General features: G+C 40.4%; 1 protein-coding gene across 1 annotated transcript in view; it reads right to left on the minus strand.

Annotated features, from left to right (window-relative positions):
• The window catches only part of ipo11 (importin 11), a 156830-nt gene that overhangs the window by 109375 nt on the left and 34091 nt on the right, over positions 1-13364 (minus strand). The window contains exons 8-13 of the mRNA XM_071894791.2: positions 13272-13342; positions 12832-13024; positions 8714-8866; positions 7715-7758; positions 2681-2771; positions 1624-1671 (exon numbers count right to left, since the gene is read on the minus strand). Of these exons, the coding sequence (XP_071750892.1) occupies positions 1624-1671; positions 2681-2771; positions 7715-7758; positions 8714-8866; positions 12832-13024; positions 13272-13342 (600 nt within the window). The remainder of the gene's footprint in view (positions 1-1623; positions 1672-2680; positions 2772-7714; positions 7759-8713; positions 8867-12831; positions 13025-13271; positions 13343-13364) is intronic.

The raw sequence follows: 13364 nt of genomic DNA on the forward strand, positions 1-13364 counted from the left end.
GAAAAGAGTAGAGGACACTGGCGGTAAAGGCCGTATGAGGACAGGTAAGTAGAGGAAAAACGGAACGGAGGACTAGGTGGGCTAGTGTGTATGTGCGAGAGAGAGAGAGGGGGAGAGAGAGAGATGTAGATAGATGTACAGTATTCTAGGTGTCTCTCAGGGGAGTGATCCAACAACTTACAGAGCAGCTGAATGCCTCTCATACATATTCTCTCTCATTTACCCTGACAAATAGATGAAGGAATAGATGGATAGAGACAGAAAAGATGGATGGATGGATGGATGGTCCTGTAGCAGGAAAGCCAAAGCTTTGAGGAGCCAAAATTTTTGCATAAAGCCTATATAGCCTATAGGTGCTAGAAGGTGATAGAACGTATGCATTCTCTGCAGTTCTTGGGTTCTCAGCTTTCTTAATTCTTCATTAGCTTTTTATTTTGCTTTGTTAATTGTATCCTAAGGTTGTTTCTACTGTAATTTATAATGTATGTATCCATCTATCTAGATGCAGCCATCGCAGTAGTCCTACCTTTTTACTAACTGCCCTGCATTGTTGCTGCACTTTAATCAACCCCCAAAAGGAAATATATAACCTTTATTTAACTAGGAAGTCACATTGAGATTAAAATATAAATATATAAGTTTCCTATTTTGTTTTCAATAGTCCAAAGGTCCAAAGTCTCTAAACCACTCATTTGAGAGAGGCAAGTTTGTATTAGAACACACCCATTCTGTTCTCATTCACAACATTTGAGAAAGAAGAGGCTGAAGTAACGGCCAGTGCAGCACTAAAAAGGGCAGCTGTGGGATAGATGTATGACAAAGTGTTTCTGTCATTACTGCTACCATAGTATTGCCTCATCATCCAGTGATGTCTGCTGTTTTACCAACACTGGCAATAGACAGCTGAGAACTCTATGGGCATCTGCCTTTAACAGAGCCCCTCTTAGCAGGCTATGACAACACTCTATGATTTAGTTGTCTAAGCCACAAATCACCCGAGTGGTAGCCCTGACCTGCCAGAGAGTTATAAATACTGGAAGGAGCTGGAGAGAGAGGGGGGAAAAAGAGAGAGAGGGAGAGAGAAAGGAAGAAGACGGGGGGGGGGATATGTCAAGAGAGAGATAGGAGTGAAAGAGTGAGTGAGAGAGTGGTGGCAAGAGAGAGTGGTAGCGCAAGAGTGGGTCACAGAGAGAATGTAACATAAAAAGGGAAGCTATGGTTATTCTTGTTGTTCTGATGTGATTTTTTTTTAGATATGATTCCTAAGTTCAGATTTTTATGATATAACATCACTGTATTGTCCCCACTTGACTGGAAAATAGCCGTTTTGCGTCTCCTGTGGATGTCTTTATATTTAATTCTGTCTGCATTGCCTTTTCCTGGTCTCCCTCTCCATCTCTTTGCATTGCTTTTTTGCGTGGACTTTTGGCTGGACTGTACTATGCAGAATTCGAATCACAATGCAAGCTTGACCACCCACATATCTGGTTTTAAAGATTAAATAGCAATGTTGGATTGGATTCAGATTTTTGTGAGTCCAGTCCTATGATTTAATGTGCCTAGCGTGACCGGATGATAGAAGCCACAATGAGCTGTCAAGTATAACTGTAGCCTTTGACTCACCTGCATCCTTCATCAGCAACTGAACTGGGTCCTCCACATTGGTTGGGCCTGCAAAGACAAGTAAACATTGTATGCAATGAAAAGCTAGACTACATTTGGAAGTAATCTTGTTGTCTAGTAATGTGTACACTAAAGATAAAACCTATGTGTTTAAACTTTTTTTTAACGACTAAAGGGGATCTGTAGGACTTTCTGGACACAGCGACTGAGTCAAAACACTAAAAGTAACAGCTTTCTTAACAAGGATATCAAAAGGCCTGGACTCCACTATATCACCATCTTGTCTCAGTCATTTTACCGGACCTCTCTCTCCCTCTCTATTAGTCTTTATTGTTGTGTACTCTGGACTCAAAATCGATACGTGCCTCTCTTCAACCACAGAATTATCCAATCTGGCGTCTTCCTCGCTCCAGCAGAACCCATTTCCACTCTGTCACTTGAAAGCGGAGGCAGCTTAGAAGACAGGCCGGGAGCAAACCCTGTAATTCCCCCTCTGTTTGAGCACTGATTCAGCAACAGCAGAACTACACGCCGCCACCGCCGGGAGACCGGAGGCAGTGTGTGGATGTACTGTATGTGTGAGAGAGTGGAGGATGTAGACGTAATGGTGGTGGTTGTCACCGGGGGACTAGATGCTGCTATCAAAGCCTATAGATTGCATGCTACACATATAGAGGCTTGAGAGTGGCTAGGACTGCTAGAGGTAAAAGGAATAAGACTATGTGTTCCCCTGTGTTTTCCTGTGTTTTCCTGTGTTTTCCTGTGTTTTCCGTGACACAAATATTTATTAGTCTCTCTTGAGGACTTCTGCTATAGGGCAACATGAAGTGAAATATGGTTTGAAGCCTGAGGGGCATTATGTGTCACAGGGAAACTGAGGCATATGTGCGTGATAGTGCGTGTGAATTATGCCGGATGAGTTATGATACTTGTGTTTTCCCTGCATTGAAAAAAACACTGAAATAAAATGCGCCCACAATTAGGTTTTATTGTTGCTTTGAGAGCAGACCATCTTTCTTTTTGTATGTAATAACGGTTTAATGGACAACGAACTGACCTTGGAGATTCTGAACCATCTCCAGCAGTACCGGCGTCAGGGTTTGGCTGTAGTTGTGGAAGATATCCAGGAACAATACTTCTGTACAAGGCTAGACGGAGGGAAAGAGATGAGAAGAGAAAGAAGAGAAAGAGAGTGGGGATGGAATAGAGTTAGTGGAGGGAATAAATACAAAGGGAATTAAAAATGAAAAATGAAACAAATTAAGACGTATACAAAGAGGTGTGCACAAACGCACACACACACACACACACACGCACATACGAAATCTCATTAACTGGCAAACAGCCTCAAGCACTCAGTTCAACAAAGTCAATGTGGTATTGGCAGGGGATCTGTGTGTGTGTGTGTGTGTGTGTGTCTGTGCGTGCGCGCATGTGTGTGATTCTTTTCTTTTCAAAAAGGAAAACTGGAAGTGCACCTTCCTTCAGCTGTTTAATGGTTTTTAGATGTCACAATGAAAATAAATCAATACGAAATAAAGGAGCAAGCGATGTGACAGCAAAGAATGAGCCAAGAGATTAGAACACATGCATTCATGAGTACATGGAACGCACCGCAGCACATTGAGCCAACATTTAAGAGCCCGATCACTAACTGCAGAATGGCATGTCAGGTTGAAACACTCTCGCCCCGTGGGCTTTTGCTCTTTACATCAAGAGCAAATTAAAGATTTTTTTTTCTACTTTGAAATCTACTGTCCAAGTGTTTGATATAAAGGCTGTCAGCATATTTCTAATTATTTATTTATTTATTTAATTTGTTTATTTGACAGGGATATTGCACATTAATCAGCATCAACTAAAATGTAAATGTGTCAGAGTTAATCAAGATTGGCTAATTTTCATCTGCAGTCCCTGGCCACAATGTTAAAAAAGGCAATACCTGTAAGAATTAAAAATATATAAAAACCACAAAACATTCAGTGACAAGGACATGAGACATGAGCATCATAAAGGATAAGGTTTTGTCTCATATCACCCATCTCATTTAGCATCAAATCGCATTGCATATCATAAAGACATTAGTTACATAACGTGGATTGAATAAATTTTATTAAATGTATTGCTAATATACACTCACCGAGCATTTCATTAGGAACACCTTACTACTACTGGGTAGGTATCAGCTTTCAGCTCAGTGTCAACCGGCTACCAAAGTGCCATCCGCCTCAAGGTTTGACGTGTTGCATTCTGAGATGCTTTTCTGCTCACCACAGTTGTAAAGAGGTTATCTGAGTTACTGTAGCCTTTCTGTCAGCTCCAACCAGTCTGGCCATTCTCCTCTGACCTCTCTCATCAACAAGGCGTTTCCGTCCGCAGAACTGCCGCTCACTGGGTGTTTTTGGTTTTCACACCATTCTGTGTAAACTCTAGAGACTGTTGTGCATGAAAATCCCAGGAGATCAGCAGTTTCAGAAATACTCAAACCAGCCCGTCTGGCACCAACAACCGTGCCACGGTCAAAGTCACTGAGATCACATTTTTTCCCCATTCTGATGCTTGATGTGAACATGAACTGAAGCTGCTGACCTGTATCTGCATGATCTCATGCATTGCACTGCTGCCACATGATTGTCTGAATGGATAATTGCATGAATAAGCAGGTGTACAGGTGTTCCTAATAAAGTGCTCGGTGAGTGTAGAAACATTGTATGGCTTCTATCTATATTACTTGTATTCTATATGACTGCTAAAAACAAGTTTTACATGTATTTTGACCAAGTCCTTTATGCCCCTGGTGTGTATCTGCATGTATGAAGGTCTTTGACATGTCACAGAATAAGGATCTAACCTTTCAGCCCCGGTGACAAAAGGTCAGAGGTCTGCTGACACTTTCACCAAACCAATCCGGCTTTATGGGATTAAGACAAACACAAAGGCCTTGTTCTATTGGGAGAATATAGAGGGGAAGTGGTATTGATAGGGGATGTCCACTATAATCAGGGGTTAGAATTGGTGGCCATGGAGTCAATGGATCAACACTGACATTTCACCCATGAACCATCATGAGCTACTCACCTCTCCATGCTGGAGAGGTCAAAGGAGGGCAGGGCGTACACTGTGGTGAAATGTCTCTTTTTTAATTTTTTTATTTTTTTATTTAACCTTTATTTAACCTGGAAGTCCCATTAAGATTAAAAACCTCTTTTTCAAGGGAGACCTGGCCAAGATCGGCAGCAGCACAGATAAAAACAAATGGTGTCAGACAGACTACGATGAAAAAAAATACAGGAACAGAACAGACTACAAATCATCTGAATCATCTGAATCATCATGAGTAATACTTTCGCACACAGGAGTGTGTGTATTCAGATGCTCTACATGTAAGCCCTACATACGTGGCAAAAATCATTTCAGCCTGTGGTTCTCGAGTTGCGGATGCCAAGGAGTGAGTTCAGGTTTGTCTTTGGGATTTTACTCAGATGTTAATAAACTCAACCTCAAAGAAAAGAGTTAGATTTATGTTAGGCAAGTCACTGTGTTTGCTGACCCTTTTATATAATTGTAATTATATTTTGTGTAACATTTCCAAGTAATTTATAATTTGATGTGCTTTAGAATTTTGCTGTTTGCACCCAGATCTCTGCACCAGTGAGGAGAACTGATTTAGGCTGTGTTGGCAGAATTAGAGGGGGCTGCATTAATCTTCGCATTATAAACTCCAGTCACACCATGAACTTGAGCGCAAAACAAACACGTAGAGGACGACTCAAGCAGAAATCCCGAATAAGTAATAAAAATATTTGATGTAAGTTTTACGAGTTCTGCTGGAGCGTGCTTTAAAATGCGTAGGCACTTTACGGCATGAAGTTGGGAGGCCCGACGGACGAGCGCTCTACTGTACTTCAAAGAGCAAACAGCAGAGCAGAAGTTTGTCATCTGAAGCCAAGTGATGAAAGTAAGCAGAGTGGGGGCTTAACACAGACAGAGAGATGATTAGGGAGGGGAGGAGAGAAAGAGAGAGGAGGGGTCGACACAAAATGAGAAACAGAAAATAAGACAGTGGAAGAGAGATTATATAGCGAGTCAAAAAAAAAAAACCCACAATAGCCGAAGATAAGCCACTGCTGACTAATCAGACAGAGCCACAGAGACCAGCTCTAAAGCCCTGGGGACCACCGACTGTTTTAGAGTGCTGCACTGAATACACTCTGCCAATTGCCACCACATAATATAATATTTTATAATATAAAAACATATTATAGGCCCCCAGTGAGAAATATTATTTGCTACAATTAGTATAATACCAGCTCCATTAAAATGTGTCATCTGGTACTTTTTACCATTCTATTGAGGGTAACAGCCTCTATACGCACCTCCTGTCTCCTGTTGGGGGTATTAAAACATAAATGCACCTAGAATTCACGTAGGTTACTGCTATGATGTTGTACAGTTCAGAGGAAAGTCCGGAGACTCTAATCTGCAATGTCATCGAGCAACACCTTTTGCACACTGCTCCACTGACAATAAACACACTAACAGTACCAAGGAGGGATACTGAAAAGGGATACTGAAAAATGTGAAGTTGTATAATTTTTGCATTCTAAATAGAATAGAATAAAATAATATTAAAAATCCTGATTTTGCCAGTCATACTTTGCGCTCTGCTGGGTTATTCATGTGAACAAAACTCATAAAATATTTTCGACAGTGCTTGAAGGTAGAATAAGTCTTTCCATTTAGCTGTTCTCAACGCTGCACTCGAAAGAGAAGTGAATTGTTGTGTGAATAGTTAGGAGAAAGTAATGCATGTAAACGGCTATAGTGAAAGTTACAAATGCAAACTACGTGTGGATTGTGGGCTACTATAGGCCTAATATATCACTATCGCAGATGTAAGATTGTCATATCATATTGAAATGTATTATCTAGAAAACAGAATGAAGTCACATTTCCCTCAATTCTTCCTAGTTTGCAGATGTGGTAGATTTTATTTTTTAAACTAGGGTTCAAAATGGAGGAAAGGGATGGTAACTAGGGTCTTCAAGGTTTGGAGGTTACCTGTTCATGACCCTCTATAGTGGTATGTGGACTAAAAAATGAAAATCTTCTACTGAAAAAAAAAAAAAAAAAAAATATATATATATATATATATATATATATATATATATATATATATATCACAAAATTATGGCTCTTTAGATCTACGTTTTCAGATTTAAGTTGTTCATGTTCACAAACTTTGCTTCAGGTGTCATTTTTTTTTCTTCTAAAACTCAGCCTCTAACCTTGGTAAACAGGACATTAAGCTTTACTGTGTTTTGAACACAGGGGACAGACTGAGTTTCTCAAAACAAAAGAGGCATTCCTCCTCTCATTTTTCTGAGATGCTGTCAAGCTAAGGGCACCAATGTGTAGTTGCCGCTGGATTTTTGGGGCGGTTGGGGATTTATTGTCCCTATTGTGATAGTGACAGATACGACCGGACAACAGAGAGCAGGGCTGTCGTACTAAGACCATACATCATAAAAGGACTCTGTGTACAAACACCACTGAGCCCTCGAGACACCCTGGGCTGCACAAATACAGGGCACACAAGTACTTGAGTTGATATATGTGCTTTTTTTGTTCATAGAATTCCTATATCTGTATCAATGGAAAGCTTTAAAGTTGAATTACACAGATACAAAATGCTGGTAATGGTATAAAATGGATTTTGATTTGTTGTAATTTTGTTGCATTTTTCTCTCATTCAAGACCCATCTTGTACAGCTCATGTGCTGCACTTAAGCTGCACTTCAGTCTTGGCCTCAGGAACTATGTAAGAAATGTGCTAGATGCATGGGATCAGAAGGACAGAAATTACATTAGGCAGTGGATCATGTGGTCAAATCTGCAGAAAGTGTTTGCAATGTGTTTGTGAAACCAGTCATTACACAGGGAGTGCTGCCTCTACAACGTACACATGTAGTACACCTCTCAGGTAGTTGAGATGAAAATATAACAGGATCATTCATTAGTGTATGCGTGTGTGTGTGTGTGTGTGTGTGTGTGTGTGTGTGTGTGTGTGTAGCTGTGTGTGTTTACTCACCCGTAGACTGTATTTCCAGGAGTCACCACCTGTTTCTTCAACAGCTGTTGAGAAGGCAACAATAGAGGGAGATGAAATTAGATTAAAAGGCAACTGAGGAAGAGAAGAGAAGAGAAGAGAAGAGAAGAGAAGAGAAGAGAAGCTATAGCCCCCAATGTAATTTTCTAACTAAACTAATAAAGCTTTGTATTGTACATGCTGCTTAAAATCTGACGCATTATAGGCATTATTAGGCAATACACAGGGAGCAATTAATAAAAATGCCAGCAGGTCGTAATGAACAGAAAAGAACGTCCATGCAAGTGTGTATGCAGGTGCATGCATCTTACACTACAGGGCAGCCCTGTGACACTCCTCAAGATGAATGTATTGTACATGGCCCTTAAAGTCTGACTTTTGCCATTATACTTAGGCATTCTACAAAAAAAGGTGGAAAAGTAATTGCATATGCTATAAAATCGATCATAAATGCCAGTGTAGGTGGTACAGCGGTCTACAACAGTGAGTTAAGATTCACAGTATCAATATCTCACTGCCCTGAATCAGCTATATGGATCCCTAGTGGCAACATAAAACCTTTGGTGAAATATGAACAGTACATGCAAGAGGAGACAGGGGAGTCAAATAAAATAGCACAAAGGCATCTATACTTTGATAAAGAACTGACCAATTGGTGAGGGGCTATTTCTGGTATAATGCATCTAAAAAAATGCACTGGCATCTTATGATTTCACCTCTAATTTGGGATTTTTTGCAATCTAAATAGGTGCAGTAGAAAAGATTAGTAAAAATGAAAAGGAAAGTTAGCCAATATTGTCAAATTAGTAGATAGTGTAATAGGGAGATGTAAAATGTTGTCTATTAGGAAACGCTGGTGTGAAGCTTATCGCTGGGGGTGCTCAGCAGAGGTGCTGTACATCTTGTCTGTGCATGTGTGTCTGCATGTTTCCTTTACGTGTTTATGTGTGTGGGTGTCTGTGCCTCAGGATGTGCTCATACCAAAGCTCTCTGGGTCCTCTTCCCACATCGCCAGCTCTTCCTCTGTGAGGAGGAAGTAGTGTGAAACGAGGCGGCGTCCGATCTCTGTCAGTGTGGGGTGCGTGAAGAATGACGTCTTGATCTTGTGAGCCTCCAGACTCTCTGGTTTACTGTCTGAAGGGAGGAAGGAAGGAAGGAAGGAAGGAAGCAGGGGAGAAAGAAAGAGAGAAAGAATGAGAGAAACAGTATAGTCATATTATCAACCTTAACTGTGTCTACTTCTACCGTTTCTTCGTCTGCAGATCCAATTCACTATAGTGTAATTGACAGCAACATGACAGTTTCATTTACCAATATACAATACATCAAGCATGTTATGTTTCTGCAAATACGCTTTGAAGTATAGTTTGTTGCAAGCAATCTCAGCTGCATATCTTGATTTTATATGCCAAAACGTGGCTAATGGGAGGATACTCAATTTTAGATCCAAAAGGTAGAAATCATTTCAGAAAAATAAAAAACATCTATTTTTCTACTCCTTTTCTATTATACAATTACTGAGAAAATTAAGAACAGTATCTTTATGGAGAACCAAGTTTTGAAACAAAATTGATAAAGTCCTAACCAATACCTGTAAATGCAAAGTTTTACTTCACCCGTTGTGGGTCAAAATTAATAAGCAAGGTTCAAGAGTCTTCTATGGATTCTTTATTCAGCCCTGCATGGTTCAGTTCAATGTACCAAACAAGTAACAAAGAAGTGACAAAGAACGGAGTTTAGGATCCACTTATATAGGTCAAAGTAAACAAAACTATAAATCTTGGCTTATAGCCAAACCCACTTGGCTCAAAACCAACCCACTAGTTCGGACTTTTTACTGCATGTCCACCTATAGAATCACTTAAAACCACACATAACCATATATAGTGATCATGCATGCATTCAAGCACTGATTACATCATTGTAGTAAGCAGGACAAAAAACACTCCACTTTCCAGGACAAAGGAAAGCAAGAACAGAGTGTACTATCCATATAAAAAAGCACAGTATAGATTTTATTTCTTACATTCCTCCCTTTTGTCACAAGGTGACAACTAAGATTAAAATAAAATAATGCAAAATGCAGCCTATGCTATATAGTACGTCACTTAAACAGTGAGGAAAACATTACTTCTAAAGTTACAAGCAAGCCATACTCAATGTAGATAAAAACGAAAAAATAAAAGAATACAGCTGAAAACAACATTCCATCTCAATACATACAGTTCACTATTCAGCATGAGATTAACAAACATGTCCTAAATTGTTCCTCCATAACATAACAAACAATACAGGGTACATCACAGGATTAATCAAATATCATTCGTTTAGTCAGAGAAGTCACAAAGCTATATTCACATTTACTTCTTAGTATTTTCAGACACGATCACTACTGAATTGTAGTGATCACCATCATCATAGTAAGGAGGAATCCACTCTTCTGGTGGTGTTCGCATTTTAACATACTGCTGTACCGCACCACAACCACACCACCTAACCACCTGTACATGAGAGCACGCATACACGTCAAAGTACAAGTACAAAAGCAAAGAACTATGCCAAACACAATTACAACTGGAATCAATAATTGTATCAACATGGCTCCCCAAGGTCCCAACCTATCAGTTAACCATACTTGGAAACTATAACCTGCTGACGCTGAAGGACCAAAAGCATCTCTGATTACTTCCAGAGCGTCAATAACACCAGTAAGATTATCTGTATTATCAGGAATCAGAGTGAAACAAACATCACCAGTAAGATTGAAGGTGGTACAAAGTCCTCCTGTCTTAGCCATAATATAATCCAATGCCATTTCATGTTTTAGTAGAGTAAGCCTATGGGATTTACTAGTCTCTTTAAGCCATTTGAACCCTGCAATAGTCTCATTAGCAAAGGCGGACATAGTATAAGTAATGTTGTCAATGTGATCGGCGAGATAAGTAACACCAACCCAACTAAGCTAATAGTTTCCACTGTTAATCCCTACTCCACCTGTGGCCCCTCACCCACCTGTCTCATTATTGATACAATGCTAACAGCACTGTTCTAACAGTCCCAGGCACACAGGTCTTCCTGTCAGTCTGTCTGACTGATGGCGTGGCACTACTAAATAAGTCAGACGGCTGCTCTGCACCGGGATGTCTGAGTCAAGAATGAACTTCCCTTTAGCTGTGTAACCTTGCACTCAAAAGACTAGCGCGCTTGAAAAGAGGACAACTAATGCAAACTTAAAGGCAGATTCAATTCTGAAACCAAGGCATTAGCACAAGAGCCCCAGAAAATGGCTCTACGTTCTCTGCCGGCTACCGACTGCTTAGCAGAAAGACCCTGACTGCGGGACGCCAAACAACCTGCTTGCTGAACAAAGGCTGAGTGCTGTGCGGCACTGTTAAAGAAGCACTGGAGGCCTCTGATGGCTTGAAATAATCATGAGTAGTGGTGAGGTGAGATGACCATGATGGTATTAAGGCTCTCTAGTTTTGCAGCTTTCTAGTTTTGCAGAAACCATAGCCCCTTTCACACATGAAACCCGTCAAAGTGCCAGATTGAGTTTGCCAGTAATGGTGGCAGTTTGTGTTGTTCACACAAGACATGCCGTTCCGCCTTTGCAACGTAACGCTGCCATTCACACAGCACTGGTAATACCGTTACATTCCACTGTTGTCATTTCCCGGAAATTACGTTTAACCGCGGAGTCTCTGCAGTTTGAAAACACGGCGGGTTAATCTCTCCGTCCGCCTGACTCCCAGGATCTCTCTGATTTAACCGTCTGTCCAATTCCATATTTTCCTCAAAAAAAGTAAAGCTCCAGCCTGTTGTCTGGTGGTTTGTATTCCCCTCCTACTGCAGTCCTAATGTTGTGCTTGTTCGGTCCGTGTATTTTTTTGGTCATTCTATTTTCTTTTCAGAAACAGAAATTTAAAAAATGAAAAACGAATGGTGATTCATTTTCATTTAAAAATCTACAAATTAAAGAAGACATTTCTCGTTTTCCTGGTCAGAAACGGCAGATAAAACATAAAGGACTTGATTTTCCTTTTCTCCTTTGTAAAACACGGATCGCTGTTCAATTCAGTAATAAACTTTATTTCATTATTTCATGTATTTTGCCAGAAAAATCAGACTCGTTAATAATAATAACCTGTTGATTAATCACACACGATAGGTCTAATTATGATCTGATATGCGTGATATTCTAATATCCACATGTTGGCGCTTTCTCAGCTCTCAGGAAGGCGAAATTATTCCAGACAAGACAATGGATTAGTAAAATGGTCTTTGAACATATTTTCTATCAGAAATAAAGTTTATTACTGAGTTGAGCAGCGCCTCCCGCTCCTCTCTCTCTCTCTCTCCCTCTCTCTCTCTCTCTCTGCTGAAAGACACACAGCAGCGGCTTCTCTCTCAGACCCAAAATTGACTTTTTCGTTATTGTTTTCTTTATTTATTCTTTTTTATTTTCCGTTTTACAAAGAAGAAAAGGAAAATCAAGTCCTTTATAAATGTTGATTCTGCCATTTCTGACCAGGGAAATGAAAAATACCTTCTATTTCCGTTTTTCAGTTGTGGATTTTTAAATGAAAATCAAATCACCATTCGTTTTTCATTTTTTAATTACGGTTTGTGAAAAGAAAATAGAATGACCAAAAATACCAATAACAGTAGGCCTAGTTGTGCCGTAAATGTTCTGGCATCATTCACACATACAGTCGATACGAAACATTACTATTAACGTTACAACGTCGTGAGCTGGCAAATTGGCAGAACTGATATACTGGCATTTCCACACTGGCTGCTGTTCACATATGACAGCATGAAAGGGGCTCATGTGACACAGCTAAAACACTCTTGGCGATCTTCTTTGATGGGTTAATGGCGGTTTGTGTTGGCCTCTATATCACAGATCCAAAACTTAATTTGATTCTCTAGTTTTCTATTCAATCTACTTTGCCTCATCGACTTAGATTCCTCTCAATTATCTACACCTTTCTCGCCTTCTGTCTCGCTACTTCCATTTGTTAACTTTCCATCTCTCCATTCTTCTTTTACCTTCCCCCCTCACTGCCCCTTTAATTCCCCCATCCCTCGCTTCCTACCGTCTATGTTCTTGGAAGGTTTGTAGGCATCGTTCTTGACAATCATCTTGATGAGGTTCATGCACTGGACAATGAAGCGCTCAAAGGTCACTCCCTCCCCAGCCGGTGTGAACACGTAGCTGACGGCAAACTCCAGAGAACGCTGAATCAGGGGGATAAACGCACACGGATGGTACTCCAGGAAGTCCAACAACTGCAGGGATGGGAGGAGAGAAAAATACAGAAGAGGAGAGATAGTGGGAAAGAGGCGGAACAGAAGGAGAGAGAAAGGCGGATTCAAGGTGGTGAAAGTCGGTAAGAGGCCATATTTGGTCTGCAACGCCCTTAATGCAAAATCTGCTAAATATGTACTTGATGATATAACAGACTTTTGTACATAAAATCGTGTGCTGTATTGTTGTCCCACCACTGCATTATGCATAGTGTGCATGCCAACTTACCGCTTTAGTGTACAGGATGATCGTCTTCTCCAGCTTCTCTCTGCATGTGCTGTCTGGACCAACCTGCCGACCTGCAGGTTTAACATTGTTTAT

This window comes from Centroberyx gerrardi, chromosome 8, assembly GCF_048128805.1.
Source record: "Centroberyx gerrardi isolate f3 chromosome 8, fCenGer3.hap1.cur.20231027, whole genome shotgun sequence".
Lineage (NCBI taxonomy): Eukaryota > Metazoa > Chordata > Actinopteri > Beryciformes > Berycidae > Centroberyx > Centroberyx gerrardi.